The 17,764-nt window shown below is 39.3% G+C and overlaps 1 protein-coding gene across 2 annotated transcripts in view; it reads left to right on the top strand.

The window, feature by feature from the left end:
• Positions 1-17,764, top strand: part of IPMK (inositol polyphosphate multikinase) — a 62,395-nt gene that overhangs the window by 12,853 nt on the left and 31,778 nt on the right. Inside the window, exon 2 of one of the 2 annotated variants that reach the window (XM_006147053.2) lies at positions 12,033-12,118. In XM_006147053.2, the coding sequence (XP_006147115.1) occupies positions 12,033-12,118 (86 nt within the window). Of the gene's footprint in view, positions 1-12,032; positions 12,128-17,764 lie in introns of both variants that reach the window. The other variant, XM_014587269.2, reaches the window with a different exon arrangement.

The raw sequence follows: 17,764 nt of genomic DNA, 5'->3' as shown, positions 1-17,764 counted from the left end.
GCACATGCACCCACCATATTTCTCAAGCCACCATTCTGGGACTCAAACTGCACAGTCAGCCAGGTGGGATTTACCTACCCTAAATGGCACCAACTGGCCATTCGTAGGAGTTTTTTAATGTCAGGATTATACTGGGTTTATGTATTGATAAGTGGTGCTTTTTTCTATTTTCAGAACAAATCTGGTAGGATGGGTTTATTTTTTCCTATTACTGTTTAATAAAATTCCCTAATGAAGCCATTTGGATCTGTAGGTTTTAAATTATGAATGAAGTATTTTTAGTATATATATGACAATTCAGATTTTCTTCTTTGCGTCAGTTTAATCTGTATCTAAAGGAACTTGTTCATTTTATCTAAATTGTTTACTCGTATGACGTTCATAATTCCCTTGTCACCTTAATGCTTGTAGGATCTGTAGTGATAGTTCATCTTTCACTTATTCCTAATAGTAACTTATGTTTTTTCCTTTTGATTTGTCTAGCTAGAGATGATCAGTTTTATTGATCTCAAAAGAACTACCTTTTGTTTTCATTGATTTTTCTTAACTATTTCTAATTTTATTGATTTCCCCCAGTCCTATCTTTTTACTTATTTGGGTTCTTTTTCTATCATCTTAAATTAGGACCTTTTTTTTCTTTTCTAATACAAGCATTTAAAACCACACATTCCCCTTTAAGTACTATGCTATTCTATTTTGTTGCTAATAACAGAAAATACCTGAAACTGGTATTTTATAAAAATGATGATTTAGGGACCAGCAGTTGGCATAAGGGCTATGTCACTGGACTCCCATGTAGTTGACCGTGGTTTGAGTCCCAGACCTGATGGCTTAAACTCAGGCCAGGCACGTGTGTGTGCATGCCCAAGATCCTGAGAGGAGAATGGGGGAGAAAGGATTGCAGCATGGCCATGCCCCCTGGGGGGTGATTTCTTGCTTTCTGTCTCTCTTTCTAGCAAGTGCACGCTCCCTATAGCAAAAACCTCTCCAAAAAAAATGGTGATTTATAAAAAGAGACTTATTCAACTCATGGTACCATAAGCCATATCTGGTAAGGGCTTTCTCATTGGTGCAGTCCCAAGGCCAGGCAGGATGTCACATCTTGAGAGAAGAGGAGAGTGTGTGTATGTCTCTCTGTATTTGTCTGTTCATGCGTGTCTCCTGGTCTGATTCCCTTTCTTTATAAACTCACCAGGAGTCAGTCAAAGGGGTTCTTACCTTAATCACTACCAAAGGCCCACCTTTTAAACTACGAAGATACTAAGTTTCCTGTTAATAGGATCACTACCAAATCTCAACCCCTGGATTTTTGGGGAACATAAGCCATATAGCAAGTATTAAGTGGTATTGTAGCTTCACTCCACAATTTTTTTTTTTTTTTTTAGAGAGAGATTTTTGATATAGGATGTGTGTGCTCGCCGTAGAGACAGAAAGTGAGAAATCACCCCCCAGGGGAGATGGCCATGCTACAATCCCTTCTCAATTCTCTTCTTGGGATTTTGGGCGTGTGCTGACACATGTGGGCGTGTATGCACACATACATTTGGTGTGAGTTTCAAGCTGCCGGGTCTGGGACTCGAGATACGAGATATGGTTGACTGTGGGAGCCAAGTGATGTAACCATTACGCCATCTGCTGGTCCTGCATTCCACAATTTTAATATATTGAATTTTCATTGTCATTTAATTTAAAAATACTTTTAAATTTTTCTTGTGGACTTAACAAAATTTCTTATTTAATTTACTATTTTAATTTGACCAGAGAGAGAAAGAGAGAGAGAGAGAGAAAGTGAGAAAATAAAGCAAGCTGTTGGGTGAGGGACTCGAACCATGGTCAGCCATGTGGGAACCCAGTACCTCAACCATCATGCCACCTGCCAGTGCCTCCCTTGTGAATTTTTTAAAGTTTATTATATTCATGACAGGAAGCATATGTGCTCACGTGAGAAAGAGAAATAGAGAGAAGCAGCCTGATAAGAGTCTTGTCACATGATCCTGTTTCCTTGGCTCTCTAACTCAACATGAGTTGATCCAGGAAACTGAAACTGTGATTGGTTGCATGTCTGCCAGCACAGCCGTTTAGTTTTTTACTGTCTCTGCTACCAGGCTGGGCCTTTTTTGTGACTTCTTTTTTAAGAGATTTTTGCTGGGCCTGACAAGTGGCATAATGGTTAAGGGTGCTGGACTCCCACATGACCAATTGCAGTTTGCATTCTGGACCTGGCAGCTTGCTTTTTCACTCTCCTTCTCTCTCCTTCTCTGGTCAAATTTAAATAAATAAAGTTAAAATAATTACTTAAAAAAAAAAAGAGAGATATTTGCTGTAGGACATGTGCACTCACCAGAGAGATGGAGAGAAACAGGGAGATGGAAAGTGAGAAATCACTCCCCAGGGAGGATGGCCACACCTCAGTCTCTTCTCCTCCATTCCCCTCTCGGGATCTGGGGCATGCATGTATATGTGCCCAACCCCGTGTGAATTTAAGCCACAGGGTCTGGTACTTGAACCGCGGTCGACCACATGAGAGTCCAGTGACATAGCCATTACGCCAGCTGCTGGTCCCTCTGCTTCATGTATTTTGAAGCTCTACTACTAGGTATATATTTAGGATTTTTATGTCTTAAGGAACTGATTATCTTTTATTTATTTTGCTAGAGGGCATATGTGCTCACTGAAGAGAAACAGAAAGGGAAAGTGAGAAGGCCATCCCTCCCGTGGAGAATGGTCAGGTTGCAATTGCTTCTTCTCCATTTCTCCTTTCAGGATTTTGGGCATGCATGCACACCTGCTTGGCATGGTTTTTAAGCCTGTGTAGTTGGCTATGTTGGATCCAGTAGCCTTAGCCACCATGCCACTGGCTGGGCTAATAATCTTATTTGTTATGAATTGTTTATATGGTATATATTAACTTTCTTTTAAGTGACATTACCTGATATTTTTCTTCCTTTTACTTTTAACCTGTTTATGTCTTTATGTTTAAAGTGTCAAGATTTGTTTTTCCATCCTATTTGAGTTTATTTTCTTCTTTTTTTTCTTGGTAGATGGGTAGATGTTTTTGCCTTTGGGCTTGTGCACTTGCCGGGGAGAGAGAGAGAGAGAGAGAGAGAGAGAGAGAAAGCGAAAGAGACAGTGAGAAATTACTCCCCAAAAGGAGATGGCCATGCTGCAGTCCTTTCTCCTCCATCTCCTCCTGGGATCTTGGGCACGCAGCCCCCGGTCCTGCCATGATTTTCAAGCCACAGGTTTGGGACTCAAACTGTGGTCAGCATGTGGGAGTCCAGTGACATAACTGCTACACTGCCTTCTGCTGGACCTATTTCCTTCCTTTTTATAAGGTGTCTTGGCTGTGTTTCTGTTTTTATTAGTCTTAGATCGTTTCAGCCATTGTCTGTCAAGTATTTCTCAGTCTCATTTAAAAAAAATTCCTTCTAGTCTGTTTCAATACCTGATTAACATAATTGAACAAAACAATAGTTTTCTTAGGATGTACTTCTTTGTGTGTGTGTGTGTTTAAGAATTATTTTATTTATCTTTATTTATTTTAATTTGACCAGCGAGGGGCACAGTAAGAGAGAAAGTGAGAAAGCAAGCTGCCAGCTCTGGGGCTCGAACCACAGCCCACCATGTGGGAGTAGTGCCTTAGTCACCATGCCACCTGCTGGTCTCTGTCCTATTTTTTTTTTTTTTGAGAGAGAGAGAGAAAGATTTTTGCTATAGGGTTTGTGTACTTGTTGGACAGAGAAAGGGAAAGTGAGAAATTACTCCCTGGAGGGATGGCCATGCTGCAGTTCCTTCTTTTCCATTCTCTTCTTGGGATTTTGGGCAAATACATACATGTGCCTGGCATGAGTTTTAAGCCTCCGAATCTGAGACACAAATAGTGGCCTGCCATTTGGGAGTCCAGTGCCTTAACCACTATACCACCTGTTGGTCCACTTCTTTTATTTTTCTGAGATGTATTTATTTATTCTGAGAGAAAGAGACAAAAATTAAAAGAGACACAAAGAGAAGGACAGGTACCTTTCAATAGAGTCTTCACACCACAATGCGTGTGTCCGGTGTGCTTAGGGAGGCTCTGGGAAGTGAATCCAGGACCCTTCCCATGTGGTCTAGTTGTATTACCCACTGTACACTGCCTGGCTCTATACATGTTTTCTTTATTTCTAAAGAATTATTTAACTTTATTTATTTTAATTTGACCATAGAGGGACAGAGTGAGTAAGTGAGAGAGAAAGAAAGCAAGTTGCCAGGTCTGGAACTTGAACTATGGTCGGCCATGTGGGGGTCCAGTGCCCTTAACCACCATGCCACCTGCTGGCCCTATACTTGTTTTCTTATGTCACAATTTTTTCTCATTATAAAAGCAGTATGTGCTAATGAAATTCTTTGGAAGAAAATTTAAAAAAAAAAGAAGAAACTCTTTCCACAGAAATTTTAACATTCATTTATTTAACATAAATGTAATTATTTCTTTATTAATAATTTTTATTTAACTTTATCCATTTATTTTAATTTGACCAGAGAGAGATAGAAAGAGAGAGAAAGCAAACCAGCAAGCTGCTAGGTCTGGGACTCTAACTGTTTTCAGCCATATGGGAGTCCAGTGTCCCTAACCACCACGCCACCTCCCGATCTCAGCATAAATGTAATTCTGCTGATTACATCACATTTTTATTGCAGTAAAAAATATGTAGCATAAAATTTACTTTCTTATCTACTTAGAACCGTACAATAGTGGTAACCGCATGCACACCGTTGTGCAACAGATTTCTGGAACTTAGTCTTTTAAAACTGAAACTCTCTATTCACTGAACGACAGCTTCCCTTTTCCCTCCCCTCTGCCCTGGCAACAACCATTCCACTTCCTGTTTGTAAGAGTTTACGAGCTTTAGATACCTCATGGAAATGGTATCATGCAGCATTTGTCTTCTTGTGACTAGCTCATTTCATATAGTACACTGTTTTCAAGGTTTGCTCATGTTGTAGCAAGAGATTTTTTTAAAGACTGAATAATAATTCTGTTGTTCACATACATATACCACATTTTCTTTGTCTACTCAACTTTCAGTGGAAGTTAAAGTCACTTCAGCAATTGCAAGTGATGTTATAGTCAGCATGGGTATAGGTCTTTCATTTTTTTCTAGGATTCTAATATCAGCTATCTTGGACTGTTTGATATTATCTGTAGCTCTTGTATGATTTCTTTGTCTTACACATTTTCTCTATATTTGTGTTTCAGTTTTTTGTAATTTCTATTGATTTGACATCAAATTCATTGATTTTTTTTTTTTTTAATGGTGAAAGACAGTATATTTAGAATTAGCCAGCTGGACTCGCTTTAGATGACCCCAAGTTTGTTGGCAACATCCAAAGCATCATAATCGGGAGCCAGTCGCACATATGCGTTCTTCTCTCCATCAGGCCTGATTAGAGTGTCGACCTTGGGCACATCAGTATCATAGAGCTTCTTCACAGCCTGTTTGATCTGGTGCTTATTGGCATCCACAATGAACACAAGTGTGTTGTCTTCTGTCGTCTTCATGGCAGACTCCGTTGTCAGGGGGAACTTGATGATGGCATAGTGGTCAAGCTTGTTTCTCCTGGGGGCACTCTTCCAAGGATGATTAGGCTGCCTCCTCAGCCAAAGAGTCTTGGGCCTCTGGAAGGTGGATGATGTATGGATCTTCTTTTGTTTTGTGGCTATGGACGCCTTTTAGCACTGCCTTCTTGACCTTTCAAAGCCTTTGCTTTAGCTTCAGCTTTGGGAGGGGCAGGAGCTTCCTTCTTTGCTTTCGGTGCCATCTTGGTGGAAAAAAAAACCAATTCATTGATTACTTTTCTTGACTGTTTTGTATATTTTGTACCATATTTTATATATTTGTAGTTTACGTCAGGCAATATATCTAATTCCAGAGGGCATGTTCTCTGAGAGAGAGTTGTGCATGTGAGCACTATGGGAATCTGGTCGTGCTGCAATCTGCTTTCCTCTAATTCTCCATTTCATCAGGATCCTGGGCACATGCATGCATGCTTGGTATGATTTTCAAGTGCTAAGCCTGGGACTTGAATTCTGGTCAGCCATGTAGGATCCAATTCTTCCTCACAGCACTTAACCATTGTACTGCAAGGCCACCCCTGTTACTGCATTTTTTTTTTTTAATCTCTGCTGTTTGCACTTGTCTTAAAAGTATCTTTGCTGAAATTCTGTGTTTTCATGTATGTTGTCTACATTTTGTTATAATGATTTTTTTTTTTGAGAGATTTTTGCTGTAGGGTACATGCATGCACCAGAAAGACAGAAACAGAGAGACAGAAAGTGAGAAATCACTCCCCAGGGGGGATGGCCATGCTGCAGTCCCTTCTCCATTCTACTCTCAGGATCTTGGGCATGCACATACACGTGCCTGGCGTGAGTTTAAGCCACTGGGTCTGGGACTTGAACCATGGTTAACTACATGGGAGTCCAGCAACATAACTATTACGCTAACTGCTGGTCCCACAATGATTTTTTTTCAGAACCCTTTTTTTTTTTTTTTTTTAAATATTTATTTCATTTTATTTATTGTTATTTTTTAATCTAATGAGAGAGACATGGATGGGAGGAGGGTGGGGGAGTGAGAAAGTAAGTTGCCAGGTCCAGGACTTGAACTGTGGCTGGTCATGTGGGAGTTCAGCACCTCAACCACCATGCCACCTGTTGGCCCCTATGTTACAACTTTTAACATTAATTAATGATTATTTTAATTTCCCTTGTCTAATAATTCTTTTTTTTTTTAATTATGAGAGAATACATGTGCACGCGTGTGAGAGAGAGAAAAGCACCCCGCACAGGCCTGGGCCACATGTCTTGTTATTTTCATTAAATTCTAGTAGGCATTGCGTATAGAATTGTAATAACTTAGACAAGCAATATTTATTTCTGAAATGAATGTATTTCTCTGCTTTTAGTGTTCATGATTTGAGCCAGTCTAGTCAAGAGTAGAGTCAAGTTTGAGTTTAGTTGTTATAGATACTTCGTTATGGACTGCATGTGTCCTCCAAAATGTGTCTGTTGAAGTTTTCCCCTTCCCCAGTGTCATTGGAGAAAGGGCCTTTATGGAAGTAATTAAGGTTTAAATGAAGTCATTGGTGTAAAACCCCAATCCAGTAGAATTATTGTCTTTATGCAGTGTGCTGTCTCACCACCATGTGAGAACACAGTGAGAAGATGACATCCCAAAAGCTGAGAGGGAAGTCCCCCTTATGAACAGGATCTGCCAGCACTTTGACTTGGTCATCTAGCCTTCAAAACTATGGTAATAAATTTTAGTTTTTTGATCTGTCCAGTCTGTGGTGTTTTGTTATGGCTAAAAAAAAAAAAAAATACACCTTCAGTGCACTGTAGATTTGAAATTCCTCTGATGTGATCTTATGGTTAGAGTGGGGCTGATTTGCAAAGGATTTTTCTCTCAGTAATCCTCTTGAGCACTCTGTTTTGGGTTTTCCTTGTATACCTGTGCCTCAGAGATGGTTTTTCTCCATGTTAATGTCTCTCTTATAGATTACTGGTTTTTGTTTGTTTAGTGATTGCTAGCATGATGCTAGGTTGCAGAGGTGTTCTCTGTTGTCCTGGTCCGGCTTCCATGGTAGATAAGACATGTGATCCTGAGTCTTTGGTAATGGGGCTTGTTCAGTGATCCTGCCCCTTTCCTGTGGAAATCAAATTGTTCTTTTTTTTTTTTTTTTTTTTTTTCTGTGTAATTAAAACTTTTTTTTTTTTTTTTTTTTTTTTTGGTAAAGAATTATTTATTTTTGGGGTCAGCCTGTGGCGTGGTGGTTAAGGTGTAGGACTCCCACATGGCCAATTGCAGTTCAGGTCTGAGATCCAGTGGCTTGAAACTCATGATGGGTGCATGTGCGTGCCTGCCCAAAATCCCAGCAGGAGTATGGAGGAGAAGGGATTGTGGCTTGGCCATCTCCCTTGGGGAGGCGATTTCTCACTTTGTCTGTCTGCCTCTCTGGCAAGTGTACGCGCCCTGTAGCAAAAAAAAAAAAAAAAAAAAGCCCTCTCTAAGAGAATTATTTATTCAATTTTATTAATTCTTATTTAATTTTGCCATAGGGCTCATGTACTCTTTGGAGGGGGTAGACAGAGAGAGACAGAGAAAGAGGGAGGGAGGGAGGGAGGGAGGAAGTGAGAAAGCACGTCACTAGGTCCAATATTGCGCTGCTGTTGGCCATGTGGGCAGTCCAGCCTTAACCATAATGCCACCTGCTGGCCCCCTGCTTTGTGTCTTTAACAGGACGTTTTCCTGAGAATTTTCTTTCCATCCTCCAGCAATAGGAGGCCACTAAAGTCAGAAATCAGTATGTTTCCTGTTTACATTCATTCTTCATCCCACCCCCCAGGGTTTGAGAATTATTTTTTAAAACTTTTTCCCTATCCACAGCAAATTTCATGGAGGACAACATGATTTCTGTCCTCCTCACACCAACAGCTTAAGATTTTGTTCCACAGGGGAGAAGCGTCTTTTTTTCCTGAAGTTAGTAGTGTTTCCTTTTCTCAAGATCTGTACTATTTTATTTATTTATTTATTTTTGAGAGGCTTTTGCTATAGGGCGTGTGCGCTCGCCAGAAAGACAGAGACAGAAAGCGAGAAATCACCCTCCAGGGGGTATGGCCATGCTGCAACCCCTTGGCCTCCATTCTCCTCTCGGGATCTTGGGCATGCACACACGTGCCAGGCGGGAGTTTAAGCCGCTGGGTCCAGGACTCGAACCATGGTCGACTACGTGGAGTTCAGCAACATAGCCATTATGCCAACTACTGGTCCCCAAATCTGTACTTTTAAGGGTTGTTTTTTATGGTTTTCTACCTTGCTCCAGTTAATGTTTTTGGTTGTTTTTTTTTTTTTTTTTTTTTTTTTTATGAGGGCGACTCAAAGAGGTCCCTGGAGAAGATCCCGCAAATGTTTTCACCTTTTAGGAATTTTATACTCTCACCTTAACCTACCTTTGCCCTCTAGCTGTTTGGTAGGTGGCATGGTGGTTAAGGGTGCTGGACTCCCACATGGTCGACCACTGTTCGAGTCTTGAACCTGGCTGCTTGCTTTCTCTCTCTCTCTCTCTCTCTCGTCTCTCTCTGGTCAAATTAAAAATAAGTAAGGTTAAATAAAAATAATTGTAAAAAAAAGAATTTAATCTAAGTTATTTTTACTTTCTTGTAAGGTAACCTCATCTTCCCATGTTCTTCCATAGGGGAGCCCGTGTTTCTTTCTGCCTTTGTGTAGTGGTGTATATTCTTTAGGTTTCATGCTTGTTTACTGTTTCAGCTCTGGTGGTTTCAATGAAAATTAGATTTTGTAGATTTGTCTGTATTGCTTTTGGTTTGTTTTTAGATGTTAGCAATGTTCTTCCCAATGTTCTATATTCTAGGTGGGAACTGGAAGTCCAGTATATTTCTTTCTCATCCATTCTCTTTTCTCTATGTTTATTAAAATGCTTGATACTATCCTATAAGTTTCTAATGTTCTGTTCTTTTTTTCTTTTTGATAGTTTTCCTCTTTGCTTTAATTTAGGTGTTTTTTTAAAAAGAACTATTTAATTTTATTTATTATTATCATTACTATTATTATTTTTTAATTTGCTATAGGGCACATGTGCTCACCAGGGAGAGACAGACAGAGCTGATGGGGGAGTGAGAAAGCAACCTGCCAGGTCCTGAACTTGAATGTGGTTGGCCATGTTGGAGTCTTCCATGCCACCTGCTAGCCCTGATATTTTCTTTTGATATTTCATAAGGTTCATTGAATTTTTTTCCTAATTTTTAATTTAATTTAATTTATTGTCAGAGAGTGTGTGTGCTTGACAGGGGGAGGGGGGAGAGGGAGAGAGAGAGAGAGAGAAACCCCTAATAGGATGTGGTCATGCCACAGTACTTTTTTCTCCATTTCTCCATCCTGTCAAGATTTGGACATAAGTTCACAAGTGCCCAGTGTATTTTTCAAGGCACCGGGGCTGGCATTTGAACCATGATCAGCCATGGGGGATCTGGTTCCCTATGTACAGTGCTTAACTTCTGTGCTAAGGGGCTGGTCCTGGTTCATTGCAGTACCAACGCAGCACCCACCGGCTCCATAGCAAAAACCTCTTCAAAAAAAAAAAGTTTAGTTGCGCTGTTGCTGGGCTGTAGTCTTAGACGCTATTAATCTGTTACTGACTCAGCCTTCAGAGATGGCAATTATTATTTTTTAAATTTTGACAGATTTTTATCTAGGAATGAGGGGGGAGTTTGGCTGTAGTTTCAGATACTCACTACTGGTTTACCTTGTTTCCTAGAATTCACTTACCCTGAGAAAGCTTGGGATTGTTACCTACTTTCTCAAAAAGCATTTGTGGTTATATTGCAGGGTGAATAGTTTAGAAGACTTACTATACCAAGCAATCTGTTTTTGTGTTGGTACTGTTACAATCTCCAATCTGTTCTATTACCCTGCTCTGTTGTCTGTAGCTTTACTGATTTCTGTTTGCTTGATCAAATGTATTTGTCTAATGAGAAGCTCATCTGTATCTAGACCAGGTTTCTGCCTTGAGGTAGGGAATCTCCTGTGGTTCTGTGCTCATTTATGAATGCACCATTTTTTTCTTCCTCTAGAATTCATCAAGGCTTTTTTTGCATCTACCACTCTTTGTTAGTTCCATTAAAAAAAAAAAAAAAAAAATGTCACAACCATGGGAATAAAGGTCTTTCTTGTTCTCTGTCCCAACCTTCAGGAATTGAATTCTTAAGGAAATGTTAGTTACATTAGACTACTCTAAATCTCAAGATCTTTTGACTGCTCACCAAATTTTATCCAGGTGGATTAATACTTGCCTTCCTTCCTTCTGTATCTGGGTCATACAGCAAACTAATTGTTGTATCTCTTGAGTCTTTCCTCTTGTATTGATAAATTCTATATCTTTGCCATGATTAAAAATTCCTGACTAGCCAAAAAGGAATAGGAACTGAAGTGAAATATTTTGTCCAAATTCTGTGAAGATTTATTTGAGCTATATTCTAGTCTAACTAGAATACTTCTGGGAAATATCAACACATGAAAAGTTAAAGATTTTTAACATATAAATTTGAGAATGAGCCTTCATGATAAAGGAACAGGACCTGTGGTGACTTTGGAAAAAACACTATTTGGGTAGACAGATTCTACTTTTTTTTGGAGAGGTTTTCACTATAAGGCGCGTGCCCTCGCCGGACAGACAGAGACATAGAGACGGAAAGTGAGAAATCACCCCCCAGGGGGGACGGTCACGCCGCAGTCCCTTCTCCTCCATTCTCCTCTCGGGATCTTGGGCACGCATGCACACGCGCCCAGCGTGACTTTTAAGCCACTGGGCTCGGGACGCGAACCGCGGTCGACTACGTGGGAGTCCAGCGACATAGCCATTATGCGAACTGCTGGTTCCCGGGTAGACAGATTCTAAAAAGCTGACTTTGTCGCAGGCCTGCTACCTGATTTCAGTCTTCACTTTTTCCATTGGCTATATGCCCATGTGCTAGCTAAACAGTACATCTAGATCAGTAAAATATTTTAGTTTTTTTGTATAAGAGATGACAGAAACTTACCAAGAAAATTACCAAGTAGGAAATTAATATATTACTACTGTTAACATTATTTTTTTTTCTGTTTATTAAAGGGGATCAGTTTGTGTTATTCTTTTTAACATGCTTTTGCTTTGCTTTACTATAAATTGACATCTCATGATAAGTCTGTTACTGAGGAATTTCCGTCAATATTTACATGTATGTTCTATTAGAAAGTCTCAGGGAACCAGAAGGGAATAGTCACTGGAGACAGTAAAATGAAGCTGTTTAGAATTTGTGTTTTGGTGCTTTGTATATTATAAGTACTGAACCATGTTGGGCAAATTTGAAATTCTGAAATAACTAAATATAAACCCTTAAATTTATGAAAGTAATTTATGTGTCACTTTAAGAACATACATATTCTGTGAAGTACTGTTAAAGCACTAAAATGTTTTCTATGTTTGTTCCATAGGTATACTGCAACATCCCGATGGCACGGTTTTGAAACAGTTACAGCCACCTCCAAGGGGTCCAAGAGAGCTGGAATTCTATAATATGGTAAGTGAGGTAAGATTTGTTTGGTTGTATTCAAAGTGTTTTTCAGAGTATTTTAGTGGTGATTCCAATAAGAAATCTATTTGACAGCATGTCCTAGTTCACTGTGTGTATATAATGAAAACAAAAGTTTCAAGACAAGCACTGTTTATCTTTTTTCCTTTATTTTATATTTTTATTTGCCAGATGATGTGTGTGCTTACCAGAGAGACATGGAGACGGAGGGAGAGGGGGAAAGTACCTTACAGTGGGATATGGTCATGGCATAATCTGTCCTCTTCCATCTTTCCATCCTTTTGAGAGTGTAGGCACACACACACCTGTCATGTTTTAAAAGTTGACAGGTGGAGAACTTGAACCACGTAGTTGACCATGTGGGATTGGTTCCCTTAATGACCAAGCCATGGGCTAGCCCAAGTGATTTTTAATAACCATTTATTTAATTTTATTTATTTATTCATTTATTTAAATTTGACCAGAAAAAGACACACTGAGAGAAGGAAATTGAGAAAGCAAGCCATCAGGTCTGGGATTTGAACTGAGGTCGGTCATGTGAGAGTGTCTAGTGCCCTAACCATCATGCCACCTGCTGGCCCCCTAAAGTGATTCTTATCTTTATTTTATGTGTTATAGTCTAATACTTTCTATTTTATTTCTACAGATTCTTATTCTGAGTCATTAAATTGATTTTTGTTTTTAATGGATTGTGACCTACGATTTGAAAAACACTTTTTTTTTGGGAGAGGTTTTTGCTATAGGGCGCGTGCACTCGCCAGACAGACAGAGAGAGACATAGAGACAGAAAGCGAGAAATCACCCCCTAGAGGGGATGGTCACTCCGTAATCCCTTCTCCTCCATTCTCCTCTCGGGATCTTGGGCACGCACGCACACGCGCCTGGCGTGAGTTACTACTGAAGTTTTCAGAGCATTAGATGTGCTAATATGTGTACTGTGAGTTTCCAAAGGGTAGTGGAGGGAGGGATATGTGACATTTATTGTAATTAACCATATAAATAGAAGTACTTTTAATATACTCACAAAGTTCTGTGACTGCTACCTCTGTCTGATTCCAAGACAAGGGTTTCCAAAAGCAAACCCTTATGCCATGATGCCATCTTCTTCCCTTTCCTTTGGTCATCAGCTACTGGTCTACTTTTTATGAACTTACCTGTTCAGAATATTTCATGTCAATGGAGTCATGCAATATGTGACCTTTAATGCCTGGCTTTTGTTTTGTGTGATGTATTTAAGGTTCATCTGTGTTACAGTATACTAAGTGCTTCATTTCTTTTTATGACTGAGTAGCCCGTTGTACTTATATAGCATGTTTTGATTATCCATTCATACTGATTGCTTGTTTTGTTTCATCTTTTGTTTTTTGTTAATAGTGCTGCTATGAACATTCACATATAAATATTTGAATTCTTGTTTCCAACTTTTTTAGATTTACGCTTGGGAGTAAAATTGGCTGAATCATATGGTAGTTCTACATTTGATTTTTTTGAGGTACTGTCAGATTGTTTCCCAAGGTGACTGAACCATTTTACATTTCCACCAGCAGTGTATGAGGGTCCTAGTTTCTCTATAGCTTCACCAACATTTGCTGTTTTTTGTTGGGTTGTCGGAGAAGTCATGATGCATTTTTGCATAGAAAAATACATCATGACTTTTCCGAAGACCCAGTATTTGTTTTTTAAATGGACAGTCTTGTAAGGATGAAATGTTATTTCATTTTGGCTTGGTTAATTAAGTTGAGCATCTTTTCATGTCCTTAATGGCCATTTATGCATCTTCTCTGGAGTAATATCTATTCAGATCCTTTGTCCAGTTTTTAACTGGTTGTTGTGTATGTATGAGTGTGTGGCTGTGTGTTAAAGGGTGTATGTGCTTGTCAGAGAGGGAGATGAAAATATTCCCTCATGGGACATGGTCATGGTCTCTCTTGTTTTGAGATTTTGAGCACTCATGCACATTCACCTGGTGTGTTTCCCAAGCCATTGAGACCATGACTCAAACTGTGTAGTGATATGAGATCTCACCACTGAAACCAACCAGGCCATGGAGCTGGACCTTAACTAAGTTGTCTTTTAAAAAAAAAATTAATTTTGAGACTTTTTATGTAAGTCTAGATACAGATTCCATTTCAGATATATGTATGATTCATGAATACTTTCTACCATCTTGTAGGTTGTCTTCATTTTCTTAGTTGTATTCTTTGATGAACAAAGATTTTTTTTTGGCGAGAGATTTTTGCCATAGGATGAGTGTGCTCATCAGAGAGACAGACAGAAAGTGAGAAATCATCCCCCTGGGGGGATGGCTATGCTTCAGTCCCTTTTCCTCCTTTCTCTTTGGATTTTGGGCACTCATGCACACATGCTTTGAGTAAGTTTCAAGCCTCCAGTTCTGGGACTTGAACCATGGATGACCAGGTGGGGGTCCAGTGCCTTAACCATTAACGCTATCTACTGACCCAGATGCACAAACTTAAATTTTTTTTTTTTTTTTAAGGAATCATTTACTGGCAGCAGGTTACAGATCCATCTCCAGGCCTCTGGCCAGCAAGGGACACTGAGGCAGGTTCACCTCTGCCCTCCCCCCACCTCACTTTTCTTTACTTCTCTGTGTTGTCTTTTCTTTCACCTATTATCCACTCCTCTTCATCTTCCACCCTACCAGAGGAACTAGACAGGTTTATAATCAGATAGCGGAAATTGCCTAGTAATATAAGTTTCTCTGGGATTCTCCCTTGTACTGATCCACCTGTGAAAAAGGAGATACGCTTTTCAGACACCTCAGTAGAGTACCCCTCTTGAGACCACATTGGTAAAAACAACAGAAGAGAGACTTTGGCAAACATCAATTCGCAGCAAAAGGGAAACACACTTACTCCTAGTCAGAGAAACGTTCCCGTATCAAAAGTCATGTATTCTAAAGTGAATACATCTTCCAATGGCTAGAAGTAGAAGTAGAAGAAGAACTCAGATTTGAATAAACAAGGAAATATGTCTCCAGCAAAGGAAAATGGTAACTCCCCTCTATCTCTCGTAAGTATGGAGGATGTTACCAAAATGTCAGACAAAGAATTTCAAACATTCATGGTGACCAAATTCTATGAGTTGTTACAGAAAAGAGACAACGAACTACAGGAGATTAGGAAGTCCTATGAAAGAAGAAATGGACACTCTGAGAAAGAATCAGCTGGAACTATTAGATATAAAGTCTATAATACAGGAAATCAAAAACTCTCTTGAAAGTATTAGACCATGCTGAAGATCGAATCTCTGATGTAGAAGATAAAACCTCTGACCTAGAAAAAAACACCAAAAAGATCAAGAAAATAACAAAAACATGAGGACATGAGGATAATATACGAGAAATACTAGACTCCATTAGATGCCCAAACATCAGAATAATTGGCATCCCAGAAGGTGAAGAAACTAATAATGGCATGGAAAAATCTATTCCATGAAATCCTGGAAGAAAATTTCCCAAGTCTAGAGAGGCACTCAACTGTCCAGACCCAAGAAATAAAAAGGACCCCAAATAGAATCAACCCCAGAAGATGTTCCTCAAGGCACATCTTAGCTAGACTGTCCAAGACTGCAGATAAAGACATGGTACTAAAACTGGTAAGAGAGAAATGAGAAGTGACTTACAAAGGCCATCCCATCAGGCTAACACTGGACCTCTCAACGGGAACAGTGCAAACAAGGAAAGAATGGGAAGACGTATTGAAAGTTTTAAGAGAGAAACAATTTCAACCAAGACTATTAAATCCTGCAAGATTATCCTTCATATGGGAAAAAAAGATTAGAATCTTCTCAGACAAACAAAACCTGAAAGAATTTGCCAACACCAGACCAGCTCTTTAAGAAACCCTGAAGAAAGTACTGTTCGAGGAAAACTAAAGAATTAACAGCCAGAAACAAAGAAATAAAAGGCAACTAAAACGATGGCCAACTTAAACGTCAGTGCAGAACCTGTAGCATCGATAGATAATAACATTGAATGTTAATGGATTAAATTCTCCAATTAAGAGACACCGACTAGCTGAATGGATAAAAAACAAACAAACAAACAAACAAAAAACCCTCTATCTGTTGCCTACAGGAAACCCACCTAATAGAGAAAGACATACATAGACTGAAAGTGAAGGATTGGAAAAAGGTTTTCCATGCATATGGGAGCCAAAAAGGAGCTGGAGTTGTGATACTAATTTCTGACAAAATAGACTTTAAAACAAAAACTGTTCGAAGAGACAGGGGCACTATGTCGTAGTAAAAGGCTCTATAGCTGAAGAACATATAACACTTATAAATATCTATGCACCTAACACAGGAGCACCCAAATATGTCAAGGAAAGTCTGTTAGATCTAGACTGTAACACACTAATTGTTGGAGATTTCAATACTGCACTATCCCCTCTGGACAGATCATCTAGGCAAAAAATAGATAAAGAGATAAAGGATCTAAAGAATACCATAATCAAATGGACTTAACAGACATCTATAGAACTTTCCATCCAAAAAACCTACAAGATACACTTTTTTCTCACCCCGACATGGAACCTATTTGAAGATTGACCACATCATAGGGCACAAAGCAAGCCTCTACAGATTCAGAGGCATAGAAACTATATCCAGCATCTTCTCCAAACATAATGGAATTAAACTTGATATTAATTTCAAGAGAAATCCTCAAAAATACCCAAATACATGGAAACTAAATAACCTACTCCTGAATGACTCCACTATTATTATTGAAGAAATAGAGACTGTAATCAAAAGATTCATGGAAACCAATGACAATGAGGACACGAGTTTTCATAATCTTTTGGACTCTGCTACAGCTATCATAAGAGGGAAGTTCATATCAATTAGTGCACATAAGAGGAAGATGGAAAGAAGGCTAATGGATCACCTTACATCATGCCTCAGAGAATTGGAAAAGCAACAGTAAAATCTAAAAAATTCCAGGAGAAATGAAATAATAGAGATCCAAGTAGAAATAAATGAAATAGAAAATAAATATAGTATACAGAAAATAAATGAAAGTAAAAGCTGGTTCTTTGAAAGGATAAAGAAAATTGGTACACCACTAGTGGGACTTATTAAGAAGAAGAGAGAAAGGAACTAGGTGAATCAAATCTGCAATGAAGCTGGCAATATTACAACAGACATAGTAGAAATTAAAAACATCATTAGAGGATACTTTGAACATCTATATGCTAAGAAACAAGACAATCTGGATGAGATGGACAAATTCCTGGACAAATATAATCTACCAAGAATGAGCCAGGAGGATATAGAAAGTCTGAATAGGCCCATAACAAGCCAGGAATTTGAATCAGTAATAAATAACCTCCCTACAAAGAAAAGCCCTGCCCCTGATGGATTCACCTCTGAATTCTACAAAACTTTCAAAGAAGAGTTAACCCCCATTCTGCTCAAGTTATTTGTAAAGATCAAAAAGGGTGTGGAACCAGCAGTTAGCGTAATGGCTGTGTCGCTGGACTCCTACGTAGTCGACCGCGGTTCGTGTCCCGGACCCGGTGGCTTAAAACTCACGCCGGGCGCGTGTGCGTGCATGCCCAAGATCCCGAGAGGAGAATGGAGGAGAAGGGATTGCGGCGTGACCATCCCCCC

The sequence above is a fragment of the Tupaia chinensis genome, unplaced genomic scaffold (genome assembly GCF_000334495.1).
Source record: "Tupaia chinensis unplaced genomic scaffold, TupChi_1.0 Scaffold000199_1, whole genome shotgun sequence".
NCBI classification, from domain to species: Eukaryota; Metazoa; Chordata; class Mammalia; order Scandentia; family Tupaiidae; genus Tupaia; species Tupaia belangeri.
This window is presented reverse-complemented; position numbering and strand designations above follow the sequence as displayed.